The following is a 13,814-nucleotide window of genomic DNA, read 5'->3' on the forward strand; positions in this document are numbered from 1 at the left end:
TATATGTATATATATATATATGTATATATATATGTATATGTATATATATATGTATATATACTAACAGCATATAGCATATAGCCTCACCACCGTTAAAATCTATTGTCCTTAATGCCATTAGGAGAGTCAACAAATAAATAACCACCATAGGGAGCCAGAAGACATGTTATTTAAATACTGCATCCAGTGATATTGGGATAATTTACTTCATATGCAGGCCTATCCCACATAGAGGCAGAGGTGTCAAGAAATGAAGTACAAATACTTTGTTACTGTACTTGAGTATAGTTTTTAGGTATCTATACTTTAATCCATTACTTATTTATCTGCATACTTCTGACTTCTACTCATTACATTTTCATACAAGTATCTGTACTTTCCATTCCTTACATTTTTAAAACAAACGTTACTCGTTACTCTTGGCTTTGGTTTATTGTTTATGAATATTTATTTCACGTCATGGCGAGAGCGTATCGGGAGACGGAGACGGAGATCAACTAGACCTCCCTCATCCTTGGCCCTATCTCAGAGAATTTTTCGAAATAGTCGAAAAATTGATCTTTCAATTCATATAGTGGCATCTGGCTGTTCTTTTTAAGGTTACTTTATACTTTTATATTTTAAGTAGTTTTTGGAGCTCATACTTTTTCACTTTTACTTGAGTAAATTAGTCAAGTTGATACTTTAACTTTTACCAGAGTGTTTTTAAACTGCAGGATCTATGCTTCTACTTAAGTAACAAATGTTTGTACTTTTGATGCCACTGCATAGAGGTCTGCTGCAGAGAACTTCCACTTTGTCAGTGATTCCAACCAGTTCAGCTGAAGCCCATTTACTCATGATTCCACTTGGTGGCGCTGTTTCCCCTTTGTGCTCTGACAGCAAGGTCGCTGACACAAAGAGGGCAAAGCCACAACATCTTCTTCATCAATACAGAGTGAAGCTGCTCTCCTCCAACTTCCCTCTGGAGCTGCTGGTATCAGAAACAAATCTGCTGTGTTGCTTCTCTCTCTCTCCCTCAGTCGCTCCCCAGCATCCACCGAGTGCTGAGGAGATCTAGGCCGCTTAAAGATAGCTCCCGGCAGCCTCGATGCCACCTCCCAAAATATATCTGCTCATGAGAGTCATCGTCTCTCTCTTCCTTCCCTCCCCCCTCCTTCCTCAGCCTTCTTTTACTCCCATCTCCCTTTGGACACAAAGCCGGATTCAGCATTAGAACTTGTTAATCCATATTCATAGTTTCAAAATGAAAATATATTCTGAAGTCTCACTTTGACTGTCCCTCAGTGAAATGATGACATCAAGAACGAATTCATTGAGATTAGTGGGGATTTAGGAGAGGGCTAAAGGCCGAGAGAAATGTTCAACTCAAAAAGAAAGGACTTGAATAGGAAGTCTAAATATGGAGCGGGGATCTCTTGTTTTCACTTTACTGTCCAAAACCACCTTTAGTTAACCAAAATGTTTATATGTTATTAGTTTGGATGCTAATTGGGGAAGAGGAATTCCTTTTCTCTGGATCAATATTGTTTAAACCCTTTAATTATTGCCCTGTTTTCATTCCTTACCTGCCTCTCTATACGAGTAAAACGCAGAAAAGAAACCTCAATAACAAAAAACCAAACAGGCCTTCATAAAAGTCTGTTTGTGTCACCAGTGAATTGGTGCGTTATGTAGAGCCAATTTTCACTCGGAAAAAAAGGAAGACTAAAAAGCCACATGCATCGTCTCAAATGGGTTCAATATTTTTCCTGCTGCCTGCACTGCTGCGCAGGGACCGCAAGTGTGCCCAATAAACCCCCCCCTTGGCCCACATCCACAGAGAATGAGGACAATACTTTGGCTCAGAGTCATGTGTGCCTAATGTGGTCCTTTTATGTGGGAAAGTGGAAGTGCATAGAGATGGGAATGAAAGGAGATCACTGCATTCCTGTTTTCGTTCCCGTTTGATCGGCAAGATCCCAGCAACTCCTGCAGGGCTCCTGCCTGCAATGGTGCATTTTTTGAGAAGTGGTATTACAGAAAACGGGGTCCAACAGTAGCAGGACAAAAAAAAAGGTTGATTTGGAATGATTTGGGGCCAAATGACAAGCATAACACAATACTTGGTGGATAAGGATGAGCTTTTCATTCAAACATCATTCAGAAATTGCAACATATACGAGTTTCTATTTTTAAAAAGAAATATAGCATAAATTATCCTTCATGTGATCACAAATTCATACTTGTGTTAAAAAAGATGAGAAGATCTAGCTTCTAACATGTCTTATTAAAGCTGGAGAAGTTCCTGTTTTGGCAAATCTAGAAGATCCTTAGAGATGGTTAAAAATGGGATGTGATGTCAGAATTTAATTTAACTTATGGCAGAATTTGTGCAAAAAAGAGGGATGAACAATATAAATAATTTGCTTATACACAGAAAAACTAGGTAGGTCTGGGAAAATATTTCTATTTTCATATATTCTTTGAAGTAATCTCTGTCTGTCCATCCATCCATCGATTGCAAACTGTTTAAATTGTTATTATGGTAACCATGGAAACCTTCAGCTCCTCTTCACATACCATTGTGCATCTTTCTAAACACCATATTTAGAGCTTAATGGTGTCTCTTGTCATCTAGGTCGAACTCCGGTTTCATCTCATGGATGCCTTCCCTCTGTTTTGCATTTTTCCGTTGCACATTTACATGCATCCATGAGTGTTTACATACCTCTACACACCCGCGCAACGATATCGAGGTCAGAATGATAGACAGAGACTGACCCCCACACCCTCACACACAGCACACATCCTCGGGCTACCTCTCTGCAAGCTGTTTGCTCATGTAGAAGCAGACCCATCTGCCCCAGGAGAGGAAGAGAACACGGAGGCAGACGGGGATGCAGGCCGAGCAGACACATGCATGGATGTGCACACATGCAAAGCAGGCAGAGGTGGAAGGGAGGCTCAGCGAGGAGGAGAAAGAGGATGGTGGGGATGTGGAGGGGTGCGTGGAGCAGATTTGTGCAGCGTTGCCCTTAGATACAGGATGTCGTAATAAGGCAATTGGAAGAAAGGGAAGAGAGAGAGAGAGAGAGAGAGAGAGTGAGAAAATAAGCAAAATGGAAACAGGGGAGGAGTTTGAACCTCAAGGAGAAACACACGAGTTTCCCTGTCTGTGCTACAAGCCGACACCCCTCCGCCTGAGCAGAGAGTGGAACGCTCCAGCTCGCTCTGGGCTCTGTTGTTGTGCAGAGCTGCACAAGGCCTGTCTGAGCCAGCTTGACAGAAAGAGGAGGAAGACTTTAAGACAGAGACATGCTGAGGATTGAGAGCTGTGAAGCTGTTTCATCACCCTGTCCAGACCACCAAAACCACAGAGGAGACCGAAGAAGGGAAGCGGGAGAAGAGGGGGAGCATCAGTGAGAGCAGGAGGAAGTGAGGGAGAGGCAAGGTGAAGGAGGAGAAGGGAGGAAGGAAAGGGAGGGAGGAAGGAGGAGGGCCTGACTGACTGACATTGCTGCTGTCGCTATCAGCTCCCTCAAACACATCAGCAGACCGGGCTCTGCACACTTGCTGCTCTCTCATTCCCTTCAGTAGAGAGAGTCTCATCCTCCATCTCTTTCATCTGCTTTGAGCAGAAGGATAGAGAGAAGGAGAAGGAGGGGAGGCAGTAACCCTCTCCTCTCCTTCACTCAGAGACAGAGAGAGAGAGAACAGAGAAACGGTAAAGAACAGGAAGGAACGCAGCTTTGTGTTTGTATTTTGCCGTCTCCTGTGGAACGCCCGGCCAGAGAGCGGCTACCAGGCACCGCTCATGTCCGTGAACTCGGAGAAATCCTCGTCCCCTGAAAGGTAACACCTCTCTGCTGATGCTTATCATCTCCGTCATCCCAGTGCATGCCTTCATTTTAGGTGAATTCTCAAATCTCCCACCAGCAGCAGAGAACAGCACCACTACCGCCACGAACGCCTGCATGTTTTCACTCTTTCTCTTTCTCTTTCCATCTCTGCTGGTTTCTTCCATTGTTCGAGACTCAACACTGAGGCGGCTGCAGAACGCAGCCGTTCCATGCTTTACATGTTATGCTCAGAAATGTTCAGCATACACCAAATCCAGCAGATCACATTCACTCTGAGGCTCTGGCAAAACAAAAGCACAGAAATATGTACCTCATATGCATTTAATAGAGTGTATGATGGTGTTTCACGGAGCTTACACAGCACAGAGTGTCAAAACACGTCAACATCAGCTCAGCCAGCAGCAGCACCAGACAACAGCTCCCTATATGACGCACCAGAATGCACGCTGCTCCTCAGCAGTACACATCTGCTTTAGGATGCTTTGGCCAATCAGATTAAATATTGGATATCATAATAGAGCCTGTCTGGAAGTTGATCAGCAGGCCTGTTATCGGTCACAAAATCCAACATAAAAGCAAGCATCATGACCATGGAGTCGCCTTTATGAGATTCTAATAGTATGATAACCTTGAGTAAAAATGTCACAGCTTTTCAAGGTAAAATTTAAATGACCAATTTAAACATTGCACAGGATTTAACTGTGTCTTTTTAAGAATAGAGAACCAACAATTATTCCTACTGCTGCTGTTATAATGAAGCATTTTTTGGATATTACAGTTGGATTATTGTATTTAGTTTGATAGATGGACGTTTAGTGCTTATTGTGTCAATCACTGTTAAGCAATAAGGAGTTAAAATGTCACCGTTGTTTTTTTTCTGGTATTTATAAGCACAAGCTTTCATTGCTTAGAAGAATGCAGTCACTGCTCTAAAAGTAAATCTCACCTTTTACCTGACAGACTACCTCAGTGCTCGAGTTACACCAAGTAGTGCTTGTAGACATTAATTCCTATAAAGGGTTTTTAAAACATATTCTGATTAGGCATGCACTGATTGATTGGCACAATTTCTTAGCTTTGGGTTAACGACGATTGGGTGAAACATGTGGAAACCGATATGCAGAGAACTTATATTCCTTCTCAAAGGTCTGAATATGCAGTTAAAAGTTTAAATTGTTGCATGGCTGCTGGTCTGTGTTTTTCCATAAAATGGGATTGGAACAATGAAGCTGTGTTGCTATCTTATAACACCTGATTGTCGGTTATTAAAAAAATGAAATAAAAACTGTATGGCCAGACTTTAAAGATTAGTGAACAGTCACAAAACTGCATTCAGTGCACCCCTTAATTTTGATATTTTTTGATGCTCTGGTGAGGTAAATGTCAGTTCTTTTGATTGCAAATATTAATAAATATACTTTATCATGATCCTTATTATTGCAGAGACAAGGGGAATTCCCATCCGTAGTGCAGGATCTTATATTCTGCCCATAATGCTATAAGATATGTATGACTGGGTGATGATACAAGGAAATTGCACAAAAATTTGAATAAGAATGCTTTTTGATGGCTAGGAGTTGTTGAATTTTGGTCAGAGAAACAGAAATATGTTTGAAAAATACTCCATTGTCAGGGTCAGATTAAGATGAGCTGGGTAGTCAGTTGGCGGTTGAATGCTTCAAAGAAACACTGGATCCAGTTAGTCTCCAAAACAATGTCCGTCTTTGCTTCTAAGATTGTTTTCAAGGAGTTCAGGTATTTTTTTCACTTGTGGGAAAATGTAGTAGCCTTTTTGTTAAGCCAGCTGACCTGAAGTGCTCAGTAAAACACAAGGGAGGACTGTAAACGACTGCAAGTTCCTTTCTTTGACATGAGCAACTCTGGCATAGGTCTTAAGTTTAGAAATTGGTTCTGTCTTGCTTGTCTTAGGCTCTGTGTGTCAAATGACTGTAAAAGGTGTCGCCTAACACCCATCAGTTGATGAGGAGCATGTCGTTGCTCTTGACATGCCTTGTCCTTCATTCTACGGCTCCATGCAGCCAGAGAAACCTAGGCTGACTCTGCGCTTTTTTACTCAATCTCATTAAAAAAGAGCTTCAGACCTGAGCGATGGTGTTATAGAAATTTTTAATGGCATTAAAGCCATAATATTTTTAGATACTACTCTATTCCATGTTAGCAGTAATTAGCTGCAGCTTTATCTTTGAGCATAAGGACATATTCAATGACATGGTTTGAATTTTAACCTCTAGGGTGTTGAGGCATGGGAAATAGTCGTAGTTGAGAACCATCCAGGTCTGGCTCCTAAATAGAGATGTGCTTTTGAATTATTTGGATCCACCCCTCTCCTCTCATGCAACCTCTGAAGATCAAAGCGCAGACAGCTCTTTATTTGCATTTCACAAACACAACTTTATAAAAGGTATTCCTTTAGCATTGTTCAGCAAGTACACAGAAGCTTTGTGTTCGCTAATATTCTGGTTACAGATCTGAACAAAAAAAAAAGCATACATTTTATGATAGGCTGATTTTCTTGACTTCATTTAAGAGGCATCATGTTCATTCAGCTTTAATCGGGCCAAGGCCCACATTCCTAAAGTGGCATGCAGAAAGAAGCAGAAGGAGCTTGATTTGACGGACGCCGGAGGGCTGAGAGAAGGCAGACCGGATGACTCAGGTAGCCTCTGATGCGCAGGTTTTTACGACCGGAAAGTGCTGCTGCCATCCACAAGGCCCTTTGCCAAAGCCCCTGATTGGCACGCTTCAGCACATACTGCAGTGGGTGCACAGATAGGCCAAAACTAAATGGGGACAAAGAATACGAGGCACGATTACACAGATAGTCGGGCAGAGCGGAGAGTGAAGCAAAGCGGGCACATGCATGATGTGGCAGAGGGCACATGCAGACTGTGGAAAGACCACGGGAAGGGGATTAAGACAAAGAAAATAGGATCTCTAATCCACAGCAAAGGCCTCAACGATCATATGATGCATGTGGATCGAGTGACAGTTTATCTGTGGTGAGATTTGTGGATTTCACTGCTCAGCTTGTTTAATCCTTCAGCTATTGTCTGTTTTCCACCGATCTGTAATTAAGAGTAACGCAGCTTAGTGCTGCTGCATGGCAGGTAACAACTAAAGGAGATTGTCCTGCATTCACTGCTGCTGCCCCCCCTTTACCTCTTGCTACATCTCAAATGACCCCTGTATTTAGTTCCCATAATTACGCTTTCAGGTCGTCTCTTCCGTGTTAATGCATATGGTCAGTGTTTCATCATTACATCACAATTCTTGTTTCAATTTGTAATAATCTGTCTAGACCTCTGTTATAACAGTGTCTATATTCTGTCCCATGATCAATGATCTAATATTTGATCCTAAATGATTTCATGTTTGTCTGATTGTGACTTTCTGCTTTAAAAACAAAACTAGCCGATGTTCTTTTCTAGTGTAAAACCTGGACAGCAGAGACGAACGCTTCCACGCTCAGTTCAGAAGAGCTTTATTAGTGTCAAGGCATGTTTATTCCACAGCGATGTGGACTTGGTGTGTGTTAAACCAAACGGATTGGCAAATTAGGCCTGAAAAGGGCAAGATGTGGCAGAGAGACAAATGCCTTTCAAGCGATCGCATTAGGAAGACGATCCTTGTTGTGTAACCCAGTCCTCAAGGCATGGCAAAGATGGATGGAAGACAAGGTGTGTGTGTGCGAGGAGGGGTGTGTTTGTGAGGGGATATTGAAGAGCTATGTTTAAGCAGCTTCTGACATACAATTTTAGATTATAACCACTGCTCCTCCATGGAGGGTTTATGTCCTTTGAAGAGTCTTAGACTAAGAATTAAAGGAGAGTTTTTCTAAACATCAGGAGGTCAAAAGTTTACAGGCTTTGCTGCAAAGCGAGAGTGCAGCTCTGTATGATGGATTGAAGGGGAGTGCTTAAGTACAAAGCTTAATGCTTTTGCGCTTTTATTTTGCTGGAAAAGTTTAAATTTGTAACTTTTTGGTTCTGATATTTAGAAATATGATATTTATTCTATATAACATACATGTTTTAAGTGTACCAGCTTATATTGCCTCTAAAAACTATAAGTATACCCTCAAATTTTTGATTGTGTCAAATTAAATGCCAATATTTTAGGCAACGGTACATTGTTTTTAACTTCCTTTTATCTAAAAAGCCAGCTAAGCAATAAATAAAACATTGTTTTACTTAAAGTAGAAAAGAGAAGATTATTGTTGTTTAGTTAATAACAGAAAAGCAATGTGATTATCAAACCTTTTGGGTTAATTTGTGTCCATATGTTTTATCTAAAAAAGGGGCATACTCAGTTCCAGACAACAGAAGAAGGAACTTTATCTAACACGCCTTGCTCTAGTTAGAAAAAACTAATGAATAGGTGTGCCCAAGTCTGTTGATGACGAAAAATTCTCGAGATGTTTTTTGCCTTACTTACTATGATGGTTAATAAAATACCAGTGATAATTAATTCAACTAAAAGCTGAAAAACATTTCTATTAAAATGAAAATATTTTCAAGATGTACGTAACATATTTCCTTGAGGACGATAAAGTTCCTATTACTTTTTGCTAAAACTGGTCGTGTCGAAAAGGTCTGTTTAGTCGAAGGCCATATTTAAACTGCTCTTGATCTACAGACCAGTTCACACAAGATTATTAGACTCAAACAAACTTTATCGTCACACAGAGTGTATGCAAAACGAGATTTTGTTGCCTCCAGCTTAAAACAGTGTGATGATATTGCAGTTGGATTAAGATAAACATTACCAGTATAAAATGCAGCAGTGACCAGAATGTAAAAATAAAGGAGAAAAAGAAACCAGTTTAACACAGTGCTGCAAAAGGAGAATAATATGAAAAAGTTCTGTGCAGTGCAAAATAAATATGGTGCAAAATGCAGTAGAACATTGAGTCCTATTTAAAAAGTAAAGTTTAGATTTCAGCAGTTCAGCAGTCTGATGGCAATGGGGGAAAAGCTGTTGCAGAACCTGCTGGACCTTAGTTTTTCACTCGATTCAATATAAAACTATAGAAGAGTTGCAATTTAAACCATATGTTTTAAGAAAGTTATAATGCAAACCTAAAAGGACACCAAATTTCCAAATACAGGTCAGTTCAGAAGGATTTGTTAGAGGCTGCAAAACAATGAAAACTTGGCTTCAGATCCAACTTGAAAAAGCCCGTTGACCCTGATTGAAATGGTTTAATTAAAGCATATTCATGTTTCAAAATGGCCTATTCAAAGTCCAACCTCAATCAAGTTTAGAAATTTATGGCAAGTATTTTATAAGAAATGGTTCCTGAAAAACCCAAACAGATTACTGCAATCCCTGTGGCTGACTTCGTAGCTGCATCTTCTTCAGGAGTGTTTGTCTTTCCCGAAATAATTCTGTCAACAATGAAAATTTCAAAGAAGACATAAAAACAGAGGAAAAGAGTCAGAATGAGCAGCAGAGGATGAAGTGTGAATGTTTGGAACATATCCTGTCAGCCCGTATAACAGTCTCATACTGCAGGCAGTTCTGATACAGCTTGTCAATGGCAATGACGTCGCTTTGGGTATACTCAGCCTGTCTGGCTATCTGACCATCACCCACACCGTGCAATTCCCACGTCTGAACCGAAACAGAAGACTAGCTTTACTTTCTCCTACTTCCCTTTCTCATGTTTTTTACTTCATAGTCTGGGTTTGATGGAAAGGACGACGCCTCTTGCATTCCATCTCATCTGTCCCCCCTCAGGGCTTTCAGTGATGTGCCAAAGGTAAATAAGTTTCTGTGGTTGTTTGTGCAGCTGAAACTGCTCTGAAGTTTTCTTTTTTTTTTTGCAAACTAGTCTAACCTGACTTCATAGCTGTTTCACTGCAGTCCTTCTGGGAATTTCCACTCTGCTCATTGTAATCCTATGGGGTTAATCAGTGACAGGAATCACCTAGTCGGCGGGAAAAAGACACCATGTAAGCAGCCAGCCATTGCCATGACGACACCCCAGAGGTGTGTTCAGGTAACTTGGGCACCTGATCTGCACCTTTCCTCTTTCCCTCAGAGGAGTGTTAGTGGCAACATGGGTCAAAGGTCACACTTGTAATATTGGTGCAAACCCCTTAAGATGAGTTTTAGATGCTATTTCCCCCTCTTTGTTTGTTCTGGCTTTGTATGCTTTGGATAAACGTCCACATGTTTATCCTCAGCAGTAATGCACAGTGAAAACACCCTTCCTATTCCAGCATCACTGCATTCCTTTATGCTAGTTTTCGGGTTTTTGACAGACATGGGAAAAATGGGATCCAAACTGCATTTAATCTGAAGAACCAGGATGAATACAATATAAACCCTCTAAGCTGCTCCATATTTGGCTCACTCCGATCTGTAGACTTGATTTATATAAACAGCATTCCAGCATTTCCTGTAGTGCAGGAATATTAAGTCACTTTCTTTCCTTGCTATCTTATCAACTTCCTACATTCATTTCCAGCTGTTCTGTTCCCACTGATGGATTTTGTTTGATTTTTAGTGTTTTTTTGAAGAAAGTTTGGTTAAGCTAAGAGAATCAATTTTCTCTTAGCTTAAAATACGTCATCGATCCAGTTGGAAATTTAATAAAACAGGAAACCTTGATTTGTGGGGTTTCCTTCATCATTAAGCTGATAAATTTCCTGTTTTTAGGCACCATAAAGGTGCAGTTATGTTTTTAGAGGCACTCATTACAGAAATGAACGGCATTTATTTTTGGCCTTTTAGGGATGTATTCGATATTTTAATATTGAATTGACTAAATCAGTCCTAATATATAAATTGGATACATTTGTTTTGTAAATTGCTTTAAAGCAAAGTTTTTTGCTAAACGCAGTGGTGGAAAAAGTACTCAGAAACAGTGCTTAAGTGCAATTACAAATAAACAAACAAATAAATACTCAAGTAAAAGTAAAAGTATCACAATGACTGTACTTAAGTAAAAGTAACAAAGTGTAAAATGGGTTATTTTATTGTATTTTATTATATTTATTAGATTTTATTATAAAAAAAAGAAACGTTAGAACTGTAAATATACAGTCATATGTTTATATCACTGTTTTTTATGTTTTTTTTTTTACTGTTTTCAAGGCTGTTCTTTAAAAAAAAGAACTGTTCTTAATGAAATTTCTTTTTGTTTACACATACAAAATAAATCTGTCTAGGTCTCAGTCTAAAGTGCTAGACCATACTTAAAGTAATAAACATACTTTCTGAATTAACTGCATTTTTCACAACTATTATTAAGTGTGCGTACTATATCTCTATTTTCATGAACACATGAATGTTATTTTAATGCTCAATGCTCTGGATAATGCATGTTTGTTTTTTTTTTGTTTGTTTTATATTAGAATCAAATAATTTTATCATTATCATTAATAGAAATCCTTGCATCATTAAGAAACGTATAAGTTACAGGACACCTCAAGGACGGCGTTCCCCTTCTCTGGATCCAGGTTCCTTCCTTTTGGTGACAGTTGCAGGGAGAGCAACATATTGTTGGAGAATAGTGCTGTGCTTTATATGAAAAAGAATTGGTGAATTTTAGTCAGAATTTATGTTCTCCCTGTGCATGTGTGGGTTCTCTCTGGGTACTCCAGCTTCCTCCCACAGTCCAAAAACATGATTGTTGGGTTAATTGGCTTCTCTAAAATTCTCCTTAGGTGTGAGTGTGAAGGGTTTTTTGTCCTGTTTTTCTCTGTGTTGCCCTGCGATGGACTGGCGACCTGTCCAGGGTGTACCCCGCCTCTCGCCTGTAGACCCCCGCAACCCCAGCTGGGATAAAGCGTGATGGAAATATAAAGTCCGGTCAGCCTGTTGTAGATTTGTTTTTTCTTCTCTTTAACAAAGGGAATGTAATGTTGGCAGCTCTAATTCAGATTTATTAGCCAAGTTTTAGTCAAAAAAAATTTTTTTTTTCTCCAATTCACTAAATACATCGACTTCAATAGAGAATAAAAATGTAATTTCCCACAAATATTATCAACCAATTGAAATGTGTTTATTCTCTTTTGTAAGTTTTTTTTCCCTTCAATTTTGAAACCTAGAAGTTAAAATGAAAGTTTGTTGTTTACAAAAGGCAAATCCATTGTAGTAGATATTTATTAGATATAAATAATCTTTTTCTTTTTATAAGATAGGTGACACAATGTCTTGTAGCTCTAAAGTTTTATTGGCTGGACTAAAATAAAAAAATGGCTCTTTGCGTTGTAAACATTGCAGACCTTTGAACTAGACGATGGTCTCAAAAACATGTTTAAGTTATTTTTGTAAGTTAATATTAGGCTGTCTCAGTAGACTACCTAAAAGCCTTAATGAAAAATGTAAGAATTATGCCTAAAACTTTACGAAGTTTCAGGAAACTAACCAGTTCAAATGAACTCTGCCAAGAAAAGCAGTAAAATGTCCATTCAGAGGGATGCTTGTTAATGTCTAACCTCCTTTGAGGTGTGTTTTTCCATGGAGCATCTATTCATCAGGAGTGAGGTGTGTTCTAATGTTTGCATAAAGTAAAAACCTTTAAGGATGAGCGAAAATTAATATAAACTAAAACACCGGTTCTTGTTTTTTTTTTTTTTTTTGCATGAGTCAAAATGGGCAGTGGGCCTAATAATTCTGCATGTAAAAAATACATTATTAGAAGAACAAAATAAAACAATAATCTTGCAAGTAATGAGTGAATATAAAAAACTGTTTTGCACTGAATTTAATAGCCTGAATTTAAAGGCTTAAAAGGAACCATAGTTTGAAGGAGAAAAATCAAAGTTCTTGAATTCCTTGTTTTTCTATTACAAGTCCTCTGATGCGGTGTAGGTATTTAGCATGCAGGAAAGGCTGTCCTCTCTCATTAGTTCGCAGCTATCTGCCATCAGCATATAAGCGTTCCTGGAATGGACTTTCCACTGTAAGGAATACTCAGCAGAAAGAGAGAAATGGATGAAGAGCAAAGAGAAAGCAGGCAGAGGGAGCCGAGGTGGAGGAGATCTTTCTATGGTAGGGAGGAAGGAACATAGCACACCGTGGAAGAGATTTGGTCCCAATGAGGAATTAAGGGATAAGTGATGAAGTCGGAACAGTTGAGGAGATAAAAATATGTAAGACTCAGATAGAGAGTGGAAAACAGGAAAAACCTCTGGAGAGAAGAGAGAAATACAACTTGGAATAGAGAACAAGAAAAGCAAGGAGGGAAGATGGAGGAGAAGATAGATGGCTCTCTGCAGACTTGCGCAGTGTGGTGGTGGGTAACACGAGGTCACCGGTGGACCGGCCTGTGCAGATACTGCAGCAGGGAGGCAGTGGAATGATAATGGCCTGTTTATGTGCTGGAGAGCCGTTTTGTTTGTTTGTGTGGCTTTGCATATTCCTGTGTATAAAAAAAAAACATGTTCTTACTGAAGGCACCACTTTTTCCCCCTTTATCATTCTCTTAGACTTGCAAACAAATACAGAGGCAAGCATGTCGCAGCAGCTGTTATTCCCACACTGAAGCGCTGTAGGACCACTGCTACCCAGCAGGCCGCTGTGTTCATCTGTTGTGTCTGAAAAACATCTTAAACTTTCATATCTCTTCCTGTAGAATGCTCCTAAGACTGTGTGTGTGTTTTATTTTCTCCTTCATCAGCTCAGAGTGGGTGGGGTTTCCTTTGCTCTGATTGGACCAGCTCAACATGCTCGCTCACACCTATTCCTCATGTTTGACAGCCGTGACGTGGCAGAAACAGCCAGTTGTGTGTGTTCTATTTACTTTTACACACATTTACCAAATCCTTACATTAAAATTAGTTTACCCTCACAGAAGTCTGTGTGTAGAAAGTTTTGCTTTGTCAGTTTTTATTTCCTAATATGCTAATCTCCCTTAAAGATCTGTCTAATATAAGGAAGATAAAACAGTATTGAAAACATTTTTTTGATTTTTTTCCTTGAGGGGTGTTAGGCTGTGTG

The 13,814-nt window shown here is 39.5% G+C and overlaps 1 protein-coding gene across 3 annotated transcripts in view; it reads left to right on the forward strand.

The window, feature by feature from the left end:
* The window catches only part of LOC107101350 (SRSF protein kinase 2-like), an 84,299-nt gene that overhangs the window by 17,799 nt on the left and 52,686 nt on the right, over positions 1–13,814 (forward strand). The window contains exon 1 of one of the 3 annotated variants that reach the window (XM_015400236.1): positions 3,145–3,834. The exons of the other annotated variants lie outside the window; for them this stretch is intronic. Coding sequence (XP_015255722.1) covers positions 3,797–3,834 — 38 coding nt within the window. The 5' untranslated portion in view covers positions 3,145–3,796. Of the gene's footprint in view, positions 1–3,144; positions 3,835–13,814 lie in introns of those variants that run through there. 3 annotated transcript variants of the gene reach the window in all.

The sequence above is a fragment of the Cyprinodon variegatus genome, unplaced genomic scaffold (genome assembly GCF_000732505.1).
Source record: "Cyprinodon variegatus isolate N-32 unplaced genomic scaffold, C_variegatus-1.0 Scaffold1085, whole genome shotgun sequence".
NCBI classification, from domain to species: Eukaryota; Metazoa; Chordata; class Actinopteri; order Cyprinodontiformes; family Cyprinodontidae; genus Cyprinodon; species Cyprinodon variegatus.